We start from the raw sequence: 11984 nt of genomic DNA on the forward strand, positions 1-11984 counted from the left end.
ACCGGGGCGTCGTGGGGAGCGGCGACCCCGCAAGCGCGGACGGGAGAGCTCGGCTTTGAGCCTGGAGCGATGGACTTGGTGCTGCCCCGCCAGATGCGTATGGAGTGCAAGGAAGCGAGAGTGATCTAAGTTTTCTTGGATTTTCTTGTGTTAGCTTTGCTTTTCGGGCGCAGAGGGGCGGAGGGCGCGGAACGGCTCCCGACGGGCCCCTCCTCACTTGAACCCCGCTCCGGGGCCGTGTGCCGGTGCGGGGGGACAGGGGCGTCGAGCGAGAGGAGAGAACAGGCGCTGGGGTTTGCATGCCCGCTTCCCGGGCTCTGTGTGCCCCCCACTCGTGATTGCGCTTGAAGGCGCCGGGAGCCTCTCCGCGCCCGGGCGCGGGTGCGGCGCAGGGGCTCCCCCGCCCCGCGTCGCTTTGGGGGAGGCCGGGGAGGGGGGGCCGCTCTCTCGGGGCGGGCTGGCCGGGATGGAGCTGCGGTCGGAGCTGCCTAGCGTGCCCGCCGCGCCCCCTCCGGTGCCCCCCAGCTCGGTGGCGGCCGCGGCGGCGGCGGCGGCTGCCACGCTGCCGGTGAGCGTGGCCGGGAGCTTGCTGCGGGCGCCGCCGCTGCTGCTGCGGGCGGCCGAGAAGTATCCGCGGACGCCCAAGTGCGCCCGTTGCCGCAACCACGGGGTGGTGTCGGCGCTGAAGGGCCACAAGCGGTACTGCCGCTGGAAGGACTGCATGTGCGCCAAGTGCACCCTCATCGCCGAGCGCCAGCGCGTCATGGCCGCTCAGGTGGCGCTGCGCCGGCAGCAGGCGCAGGAGGAGAACGAGGCCCGAGAGCTCCAGCTGCTCTACGGCACGGCCGAGGGGCTGGCGCTGGCGGCCGCCAACGGCATCATCCCGCCCCGGCCCGCGTACGAGGTGTTCGGCTCCGTCTGCGCCGGGGGCGGCGGCGAGGGAGGCGCCGGCGCCTCAGGTAAGGCCGCGCTGCGAGCCCCCGGAGCGGTGCTGATGGGGGGAAGGGGCCTGGAGAGGCGGCGGGAGATGAGCGGGGCGCGGACCTGCGGGCGGGTGGCCCCGCCGACGGCCGGGGAGCTCCGCCGGGGCAGCCGCATTGACGGTCTCTCCTCCTTCTGCCCTCCCGACCCGCAGAGTCCAAGATGCAGAAGTTCGAGCTGTTCCCCAAGACGCTGCTGCCGAGCCGCGCCGTCACCCCGCAGCAGGCGGGCGGGAAGCCCCTCTCCCCGGACGGAGAGTCCGTGCCCGGCACCTCCTCCCCAGATGCTCGCCACGGCTCGGGCTCGGAGAACGGGGACGGCGAGTCCTTCCTGAGCTCACCCGTGTCCAAGGGCCCGAAGGAGGGGGAGGAGAGCCCGGGCTCCATCAGCCCGCTGGGCTCGGACTCGGGCTCGGAGGCGGACAAGGACGAGCAGGACCCGTCGCCCTCGGCCGGCGGCCGGCAGCGGACTCCCATCGACATCCTGACGCGCGTCTTCCCGGCGCACAAGCGCAGCGTGCTGGAGCTGGTGCTGCAGGGCTGCGGCGGGGACGTGGTCCAGGCCATCGAGCAGATCCTCAACAACCGCGGCCCGGAGAAGGGCCCCGAGGAGGGCTGGGCCCGGGACGGCGCCTTGCAGGGCCTGCCGCCCAGCCCCGCCGCCGCCGCCCACCACCGGCCCTTGATCGCCGGCGCCATGGCCCCGGCCATCGGCACGCTGGGCAGCCGCTCCGCCTTCTCCCCGCTGCAGCCCAACGCCACGCACTTCGGGGCCGAGGCCGGCGCCTACCCCCTGGGCACCCACCTGGGACTGAACCCCCTGCGCCTCGCCTACTCGGCGCACAGCCGCGGACTGGCCTTCATGACCCCCTACTCCACGGCCGGGCTGATGCCCACGCTGGGGTTCCGGCCGCCCGTGGACTACGCCTTCAGCGACCTGATGCGGGACCGCTCCGCCGTGCACAAGGAGCAGGTGTACTCCAGCGGGCTCTACGGGCCCATGGTCAACAACACTCCCGAGAAGCAATAGCGGCTTCCTAAAGCTCGTCTGTGTAGAGGTAGCTAGGTAGGCACGGGTGGACGGACACGGGGGGATTCCTCTCCCCCGTGCAGGCGGTGGTTGCGCGCAGAGCCCGGCGCGGACAGGCGTAGGTGTATTAAGGTGATAAAGGTGCACTTTCATTGTCCAGACATGAGTCACTCTTTGTTGCTTATGGCCATAAGCATGGATATCCTCAGAGCGTCGTGGGGTGTGCACACACACACACGCTCTTTCCCACACACATACATATATATATATATGTATACTAGCAAGTGTATAATGTTATAAAATGGAAATCTAAGTTATTAATGTAACTCGTAGGTGAACTTGGTATTAACGTTAAGCTAAAGGTTAGGCAGCGCATTGTAATACTTACCAGGCATATAGATGAAACATTGTCAAATTGAAAACCTTTTCCTTCCCGCCCCCAGAAACGTTATGGTCTGTATATAACATTGGAAAGTAGATATATTTGTAACTGTCCGTAGGACCCCGGCGCCAATGGTGTATGATGGTTTAATAAGCCTCCTTCATTTGTGATCTGCAAGAAAATTGCTTTCTTGTTCCGATGTAGCAAACTTCTTGCTGTTTCTAACAGGTAATTCTGTGTTTCCATTTCATAGAAATAAATGTTATTTTCTATTAAAAAAAAATCGGTCTTATGAATGGCAAGTGGTATTTTATGAGATGGTGGAAGTGTGTTTTGGGAAATTCATTTGACAATATTTAAAGGAGTTTATGCAAATAGTACAAACATGTTTACTACGTTTTTATCACGGTCAAACTAGATATTCTTCAGATAAATTTATAAATAAAAATGAAGCGTGCAAGCAAGAGCAAATTCCTTATCAACTGAAATTGTCAAATGCATTTATTTCTGGTTCTGGCCTTTTTCTTATTTATGCCTGCTGGGGAAAAAAAAACCCCCAAAAAACAAAACAAACAAAAAAATTCAACAAACTTGTAGAGGTATAAATTTGAGCAGGATTTCTCCCTTCGGTATCTTGATGTTTTTTTGTCATATTTAGGGAATTTGGCATTGTCGCAAAGAGAAGCCTGGTTAAATCAAATCCCACCTTGCAAACTGCGGGTTGTGTAACAGCGGTAAGGTTTTACCCCTCGTATCTGAAATTTGAATGTGTGTTTCAGTTGGTTTTTTTGTCAAAATAAGCAAAGGGGTCTATAATAATGACGTTTCTCAGAATGCAAGGATGTGTTTGCGGCAGATGTGGGTGAGTAAGATACTGCAGAGAAGGTTTCGGAGTTTTGTGTCCTTCACTCTCATCCGAGAGTAAAGGCTACTCAGCTGGCTCTTTTTTTTTATTTTTTTATTTTTTTGGCAGCGGTGTCTAAATGTTCTCCAAGATCAAAAAGTAAGAAGGGCTTTCCTGCCTCTCTTTATTTCTGTGCTGGGATGAGCGGGCAGCGGCCGTGCCCCCGTGCATCCCGAGAGGCGATCCCACCGAAGGCCGGAGCGTGACTTTCTTGCCAGTCCTGGGAGTGTTTGGCCCAGGAAAACTATTACTCACAAAGAACAAGTTCAGTGCATGGTTGAATTAAGACTGTAAAAGCTCCTAAAGTTGGTTGGTATGGAAACCTAATCCCACCGAACCGCTCCGTGGCACAGCTGGACTGTTTACTTTCTCACTTCAAATATAACTGTGTAAACATTGGCTGGGAGCTGCCAGCGCGGCTCCTACCACCAGTTAATATACTGGTGGGGCTGGGAGGACAGGGGTCCCGCCAGAGCTATGGGAGGAAGCTCCTGAGTAAAATCTAATTGCATCAAAACGAAGTTCTTCCATCCCACATGGGATTGATCAACTTGGATACAATTTTAAGATTTTCTTAAAAAAAAAACCAAAACAGAAAACAACCCAAACCAAAAACCCAACAAAAAAAGTAAGTAAATATTACAGACTACACCTAGGCAAATACTTTTGACCCTGATCCATCCTGGGAGCAGCCAAATCAATATCACAAGGGAAACTTTTTAAAGTCTCGTGTTCCAAGAGCGGGTGAAACTTAATATTACTACAATAAAACGGTTTAATAAAGAAGGGCTTTAATAGTGAGCTAATTTGATTGAGTTTCCTAATTCCACTTTAATTGGAAAAGGAGTTGTCTGTTTGGTTATAAAGTGCTAGGGTTATGTTAGACTGGGAAAAAAAAAGATGGACGTTGAGCATCTGAATAAACTTTTTTTTTGTATTTTTTTCCTTTTTTGGTTGGCAGCTGACTTTGTGTGGGATGGGTTTCCATATCTGGGATTATGAACGGGCTACAAAGAGCTGCTACTTAAAGAAATCAGGTCGCCACATTTCTCCCATTCTAGCCCTGTTGAGAAGGGCTTAGGAGCTGTTGATTTAACTCAGCTCCCCTTTTAATTATAAAAGCCATTCTTGTGTAGTTAGGCGAGCAGGACAATTTATCAGAATTGTTGCCGTGTCTTGGAGGTTGGCTTGAGCTTGGATTTATACACCCGACAATGGGGATCACGACGATTAACTTTTATATGGGTAGTTTAGGCAGTTAGACTGGGGGAGTAAGAGGAGAAGGGGGGGTGAGAGAATTTGATAAATTGTCGCACTGAAGTAATTCCCGTAGATTAAAAAAAAAAAGAAAAAAAAAGAAAAAAAAAAAAAAGAAAAAAATATCCCTTGGGTTTGAAGCTGCCTCGGAGAGATTCGTATACAGAAGCCTCTGGCAGAACATAAAATATTCAGGTCTCTTTTAGAGTAAAATAAAATGCTGTCACTTGAATAAAAATCGACGGAACCGAGTATAAATTATTTGTGAAGTAGAGAGGCTGCGGGCGAGCGCTCGCAAACTTCCCTGTTAATTAAATCTTAATCCACGGGTCGCAGGAAGCGGCGGGGCTGCAGCAGCGGCTGCTGTACATACAGCGGGACACGTTCCAGAGTTATATTAACTGCACTCGTGTTTAATATGAATCAGCCCTAATCCACGGCATAATAAAGATCAAATTAGACTAACCATTTAGTAGCGAAATGACATTCCTTCACCTAAAATGAACCTCCCCGCGCCCTGCTCGCTGCGCGGCAGCCCCGGCGGCGGGGCCCGGCTGCGGCAGAGCCCGGCGGGGCCGGGAGGGGAGCGGGGGGGTTCCAGCCTGGCCGGTTTAGTTTCCAGCCTGAGGGGGGAATTCCCGCTACCCTCCCACGCTTTCCAGAGCCGCCTCTTCCCCACCCCTCCGCAAACCCGGCCGGCTGCCCAGGCCCCGGGGATGGAGGAGGCTCGGAGCGGGGTCGCGTCGCTTCCCCGGCTCCGGCAGAGTGTCCCCGTCCGCTGCTGGGGCCAGGGGGACACCACGACAGGGAAGGGTGGTGGTCCGGCATCCTGGGCAGTCAGGGCAGCTCCAGCGGGGACAGCGATGTTTCACTGGAGATGAATCCCGAGTCCCGCGGCCACGGGAGCGCTGCGGCCCCGCTGTCCCGGGACTCGCCACCCCGTATCCCGAGCTGGAAACCATCCCGCATCCCGGCACTGCACGGACAGCAGGGACGGGATGGGATTTGGGATGGGATTTGGGATGGGATGGTCCGGCCCCGGGTGCCCCTCAGCCCCTTTGTGCCGGCGCTGAGCAAACACAGCTGCCGCCGGTGGCACCTGGAGGGGACGCGGCTCTCACCGTCCCACCCCTCGGCCCCGCTCCCCCATCCCTCCTCCGTGTCCCCTGGGCGGGGGCCAGCCCAGGTACCCCGTGGCTCCCGGGCTGATCTCACCGGCGGGAGGCAGCGCCGGTGTCAGGCACACGAACTTCCCACGTCCCCCGGCGAGGGGACACCTCTGCCTCTTCTCACGGCGCGGGCATCCCCCCCCGTGTTGTCATAACATCCCCATGGCAACTGCGGCAATTTCTTCTATGCCAGAACTACAATAGGAAAGTATTTAATATATTTAAATGTGATTAAGCAGGTGGAAGAAACGAGGAGGAGCAGCTCCGTAGGAAGAGCCGGCAGAGGCTTCCAGGGAACCCCGGGGGCTGCAGCTCGCCCGGGGCAGCAGCGGCACGTCTGGAACTCAACAGATGGGAGCGAGCGAGGCACGCGGAGTTACAACGGGAGAGGAACGGAGTGTTTTACCCTTTGTTGCTGCCTTTAACACCGACCGAGGCACACGAAAATTCATTCCGATTTCCATCTCTCGGATTTCGACAGAAATACTAATATACCGTTGCAAAAGAATATTTTCCCCCTGTTACTGTTCCTTCCCAGTTTCCTCTTTATTTCTCTCTACCTTTTTATTAGGGACAAAACAAAAACAAAAACCAAAACAAAACAGAAAAAAACCCCACAAATCTGCTGTTAGCAGTAAGTTCGGAAAATAGAAGACATGGAAAATACCTCTGAAACTGCACAAACCTAGCTTGTATTTAATCTCCAAAACGAGCTTAGTAGGAAAAAATAACACCTCGTCCAAAGGAAAAAAAAAATAGATAGAATTAATTTAAACACGCACTTTAACCTGAAAATTATTTATTTTCTACCACCACTTCTATGTCATCAGGGAATCCAGTACCCAACAAGGGATGCCCTGACCCAGGGAGCCACGGCCGCTGCCGGGGCGGTGGGTGATGCCCAGCGGGAGCTGCTGCTGCCTTTCCCCGGAAGCGCCCGGGGCTCGGCCAGCGGAGCCGGGCAAGGCACCTTGGCCTTGAACTCACCGAGAAATTGTGTGAAACCAGCCGGCTGCTGGATTTGGTGGGAATTAGTGAGTGCGGCGGCAAAGGAAGGAGGGTGCGGGGCTGGGGCGGGGGAGGTGATGTTAATGCTGGGGTAGGAAGAGGTTAAAGGGTGCAGGGATGAGCTGGCTCACCCTGGCTAACAGCGGTGTGAGCTGAAATAGCTGGAGAAGGTACACTGGCAAGAAATCCTGGTGCTGGATAATGCCTAGAGGTAAAAGAAGGGCATAGAGGAGGGAAGAGGTGAATTCCAGAGCAGAAAAACAGCACAAGGGACTGATGGGGTCAGGCTCACATGAGATAATGGAGAGCTGTGATGCTGTATTAAGAGTTGTGGAAATATATAGGGCTCACTAAAATAAGATCTTGGTGTCTGTTACAAGAGTAAGATGAAAATGCATCACTTGCTGTGCATGATCTAATATAATAATATATATAATATCTATATGTCTTTCCTGAGGAGGACTTTAAAGCTTGGTTATACAAGCTGGGTAAGGTGGTCCTATATGGCAGGATTTACATTTTCAAGGAACAGATGAAAAGCCCCTGATTTCAGATTAGTGTTACCAGGTGCTGTACAGAGGTCAGGAGGCTCAATTACACCAACACTCACTTGCAGCCCAAGGTCTGAGCAAGGGGCTCTTGGGGTAGAACAGTGATGGGTGCTCTTGCAGTGACTCACTGGTTGTTCATGTGGAAGCAAGTACATTGAGAGAGATGAAAATGCTGAAAAACCAGACTATTACTGATAGCTTTAACTGCAGTTTGGCTGTTTGGTAAACATTCCTAACCATAATAAAATCTGGTGTGAGGCCTGTTCATTCCAAAATCTGGCATAAGCACATGTTCCTCTTCAGGTATGAATTTGGCAGAGGTGGGCAAGGGCATGATGAGACACCTGCCTGGGGGATAATTCTGTTTGGAATGCTGTTTTGTGTATTGGATTTACCTGTATGTGGGAGCTAAAGTCTTATCTTAGGTTTTATCTTAAATCCTTGCAAACTCTAAACTACAGGGGGAAAAGCATTGCTTCCTGACAGCCCTGTTTGATGGGCTGGAAGAACAAAATCTTGTCATATACTGGTTTGTGGATTATTTTTCTGTGAGAGATGGTGCTATACACCTGGGATACAGTCTGGTTCCTGACTTCACACAGGAGCTCTGTAATGTAGATCTGTGAGGGGTAAGGGTGGATCCTTTGGCATATTCTCAATGTGAGTACATTTGCAGCTAGTATGGATTCAGAGGGGTTTTTCTTCTATTTTATATTCCCTCCTTTCTTGTTTTGGATCTTATTAACATGCTGTGAAGCTTATAAAAGTTATACTAAGGTTATTCCTAAAAATCTATTTTTTTCCCCACAATACATTAATAGATTAACAATGAGTAGGTAAAACCATAGATAAATTTCAGAAAAAAAATACAGAAATCCCTTGAAAGTCTTATTACCCATCAGTAGTTACAGATCTGCCATAAATATCCTCAGAAAGTATTTGCCTGTTTAACTAGGAAAATATAATAGATGGGCAGGATCTGTGCAAATTTCAGTAGGTTTGTGAAAGCAGGGCAGAATCCTGGGGAGAAGAGGGAAATGGAAAGGAAACCAGAAACAGAGAGTGGATCTTTTCGTGTGGTCTGACAGGCAGATGGAAAGCATGAATTACAAAGGCCTTTAAAAAGATCTGCTTGGGGTTTATGTTTACAGAGAGATTTAACAAGACTGGCTGGCCTTAAAATGCTGAGGTTGTTGCTAAAATCAGATGTTTGGAAGAGAAGTGGGGTACTAGCCCTGGACCAGAATATAGGAGATGTTCACAGAAATTCAACAAGAAAGGAGCAGGGCCAGCAAGGCAGGGCCCCTATAAACCATTCAGCAGATCCTGAAAGGGCAGCAGAACCTGGAGTCAGGGGAGGGAAGGGGGATGCAGACAGGGACCACGAGCCTCTACCCAGGAGGAGCAACAGCAGCAAGAGAAGAGAGGAGAACGAGCTGGGATTTGTGCAGGAGGGAGTCACTGGTGAAACAGCTTTGCAGGGAACAAAGGTATCCAAACATTACCTCGCTTTCTTGTAACTGGGATATGGGATATTGATCTCCTCTCATGGCCTGGGGAAGCCCGTGGTTTACCTTGGGTAGAACCTATGGATTTCCTGAGTTTTCTAAATCTCCTGCTTGCAAGGTTAGATATTTACAGCCAAATGAATGGGGCAAGTAGTGGAGATTATAACTTGGAGTGCCTTTGCTTTGTAAGGGGAGAGTCAGATATCTTATTCTGGCAGGAGAATCTAATTAAGGGTCTGTTCAATAGGAGTAAATGTCAAATGATCAGGCACACAGGACTAAAATTGCAATGCTCAGCCCAGTGTGCTAGAATGTGTGCTACGAGATGCCTGGCTTTTTTTCCTGCTTAGAGGGATGAATCATGTTTGATTTCTCTAATCATTCTTTTTATCCACATTATTGAAGCTTTACTTTGACACAGAGAAAGTAATCTTGATGCAGTGGGGCCAAGAGCAGGAAAATTGCTCCAGCACATTTGGCAAGGAAAACATGGCTCCAGCCTCTCACAAAAATATCCATCCTTCTCCACGAGAGCTTCACATGCATCAGAAGGGGTCAGAGAAATGTTTTTAGGGCCTCTTTTATACAGTAATTATATAATAATGTTCTTCCTGTTCAAAGGGTGAAAAGGGTATCAAAACACAAATTGAATTTCCATTTTTAGATCCATTGGAAAATATCTGGTGGTAAAACTTGCTGGATATGGGGGAAAATTAGCCCATCACGTGTTTTACAAACATAATCTGTAGCCCAAAGTGCACCAGATGAATGAGTTAACCCAGCTCTAATTTAGTGAGAGTGTGATGGTTTCAAAATGCTCAGGATGTACCTCACACTCATGCCAGGCACTTGGAGAAGCTGGTAAAGGCACTGTCACATGTGTCACCATCCCTGAGTTACTTCCTAAGGGTTACATAGAAAGGTCTCTGGATTCTGATGCCAGGCTGAAATGTTAACTTGGCTGTCCACATTTCACTTTGGCTTCCTCATCTCCCTCCTGGGAGAGGGCTCAGCTAGTTTTCAGCACCTTGGTCACTGAAAGAAGAACTTGTGTTGTCTTGGCAAGCAAGGACATGTATATCTTGAGTCTGGAAAGGGCTTCCAACCTGTGTGAGATGAGGATACCAATCTGCTTGGCTGGAAGGTTTGTTTCTAACTACAGTTAGGGCTGGCAAAATGGGGCACTCAGCTCTTGAGAGGGAAATGGCTTTGCTTAGCTGGAAGTGATGGAGGTGATAAGTGATGGATATGCTCTTAGAAACAGGGCCAAAAGTGGAGCTAAGTCTGCTCAGAGCTTCACAGCCTTTTTATTTTAATCCTCATCACTGAAACATCTAAGGGAAGTTAGTTCTGACAAGATGGGCTGAACTGAACAGCAGCAAATGATATTCTGTAAACTGTGAAAAACTAAGACTGACCTGGTGAAATCATTGGTAAAATGTCTGGTTTTCCTGGAAGCCTCAGCAGGGGCTTCTGCAGCAGATTCTGCATCTGATGGACACTGATGATATTGGGCAGAGGCACTCTCATTAAGAAATTGCCTGCTGGAACTCCCTCCAGCCATCTGGCATCCAAAATGCAACAGCAAAAAGGATCATGTTGGTGGTTTTCAGTAAATGTTTTGCACAGAGCCATCTTTGTTGACTTGTTTTGCAGATGTTTATGGTATCATGAATATTTTTTTTCAGCCTTAATTGAAAGACATGCTCCCTCAGTTCAAGGATTAACTTTGTTATAACAGAAAGGAAATTTATATTAAATTTTTATCATTAAGAACTTCTTTGGATAGATCCTCAGATCATATGTTAAATTTGAAATATTCGAAAACTTTTGACTCTCAGGCTGCTGCCATGCCTTTTACTTTTCTTTTCCTTTTAAATTTTCATACAAATGACTACTTCTACAATTTTGGCATCTGAGTTCTGAGCATTGCTCATCAGTTTTTGGAAAAACAAGTTGTAGTTGATTTTCTTAAAGCTTTTGAAGGCTTTTTGAGCAAAAACAGCAATGAAAATACTGGTGTATATCACTTTGGTCGGTGCTATTTGGGTTTTATTTTGCCATGTATATCAATGAACTGAGAGTCTCTTCCTCTCAGTTTAGTTTGTGGTCTAAGTGGGACCCTCAGATGTTACACTCAGATTCTGGACTCACTTGGGCAAAAGTTGCCTTTGTTTCTTCGTAGTCCCAGGCAGAGAATATTGTCTGGAAGCAGGATGCACACAACCAAAGTGCTTCCTGAGGTAGCAACATGCTGCTCAGTGGGTCAGCTCTGGGTCAGTTCAGAGATTAATCTGAAAATGAAATTATTTTGAAGCAGGTATAACTGATGCTTCAGATGAGTGTGCTACACTGAGAGTCAAGCATGCTAACTTCTTATCTCCAGTCTTTTGAAAGGTACAACTACCCTTTATCTTTGCAGGTTGGTTTGTTTAACTTTCACTGGATTATTCTCATGGAATAAGAATGAGATATTGCTATTTCAGAGCACCACTGGGACCTTGCAAATGAAGGAAGCTGTAAGGTTTTGTAGTGAAAACTGCACATGGGTCTCTGAAGACTTGGTTTGTGTACTAAACTCTGCTGCTGATTTACCAACACTATTTGACCTTGAGCTACTCAAAACAATTTATTATTTTTTTAAAAAGTGACTATTAATATTGACAGTCTCCAGTTTCAGTATGAGACACTCGAGACTTGAATTGCAGACTTTTGTACTACTTGAGTATTTATTTTTAATAAGGGTCCTAATTAAGTGTGCAATCTCTGTAGCAGGAAAGCTCTCCTGGACTCTGTCTTCATTCATTAAAATGTGTCAAATTCCTCAGAGTTTAGAGCAGAGCTCTAACAATGGCAAAAGAGACCCTGTGTCCTGAATATATACGAGCATGTGCCAAAGAAGATGTTTGTTAATAAGCACTTGTGCAGTGATAAAGTACAGCAAACAAGGGGTTATACACTTCCTCACTTTCTGCTACCCAAGCAGAGCTCCTGACTTCACTGAGGAAGCTGTACTGTTGTGAGATATGGAAAAGTAAAATACCCTCTGCTTTATAATAACTCATTTCAGTTCTGTCTAATTAACACTTCTTAGTGTTAATTGTAACCCCCTGTTCTGTGTTTTTCAGGGATGATATTTCCCAAGTAGTGCTGATGAAATGTCAGGCAGAGGTAGTAATTTTGTTTTCCTTGCTA

The 11984-nt window shown here is 49.2% G+C and overlaps 1 protein-coding gene across 1 annotated transcript; it reads left to right on the forward strand.

Moving 5' to 3' along the window:
* Positions 1 to 466: 466 nt before the first annotated feature.
* On the forward strand, positions 467 to 2688 carry DMRTA2 (DMRT like family A2). Its single transcript, XM_033066860.1, has 2 exons — positions 467 to 959; positions 1136 to 2688. The coding sequence occupies exons 1-2, from the start codon at positions 467 to 469 to the stop codon at positions 2008 to 2010; spliced, it is 1368 nt and encodes a 455-aa protein (XP_032922751.1). The 3' UTR covers positions 2011 to 2688.
* Positions 2689 to 11984: the final 9296 nt, after the last annotated feature.

This window comes from Catharus ustulatus, chromosome 9 (genome assembly GCF_009819885.2).
Source record: "Catharus ustulatus isolate bCatUst1 chromosome 9, bCatUst1.pri.v2, whole genome shotgun sequence".
Classification (NCBI taxonomy): Eukaryota; Metazoa; Chordata; class Aves; order Passeriformes; family Turdidae; genus Catharus; species Catharus ustulatus.

Coding starts and splice junctions, on each gene's coding strand:
- DMRTA2 (XM_033066860.1), top strand. CDS start 467: ATGGAGCTGCGGTCGGAGCTGCCTAGCGTGCCCGCCGCGCCCCCTCCG. Junction 960..1,135: donor GGGAGGCGCCGGCGCCTCAG/GTAAGGCCGCGC, acceptor CCCGACCCGCAG/AGTCCAAGATGCAGAAGTTC.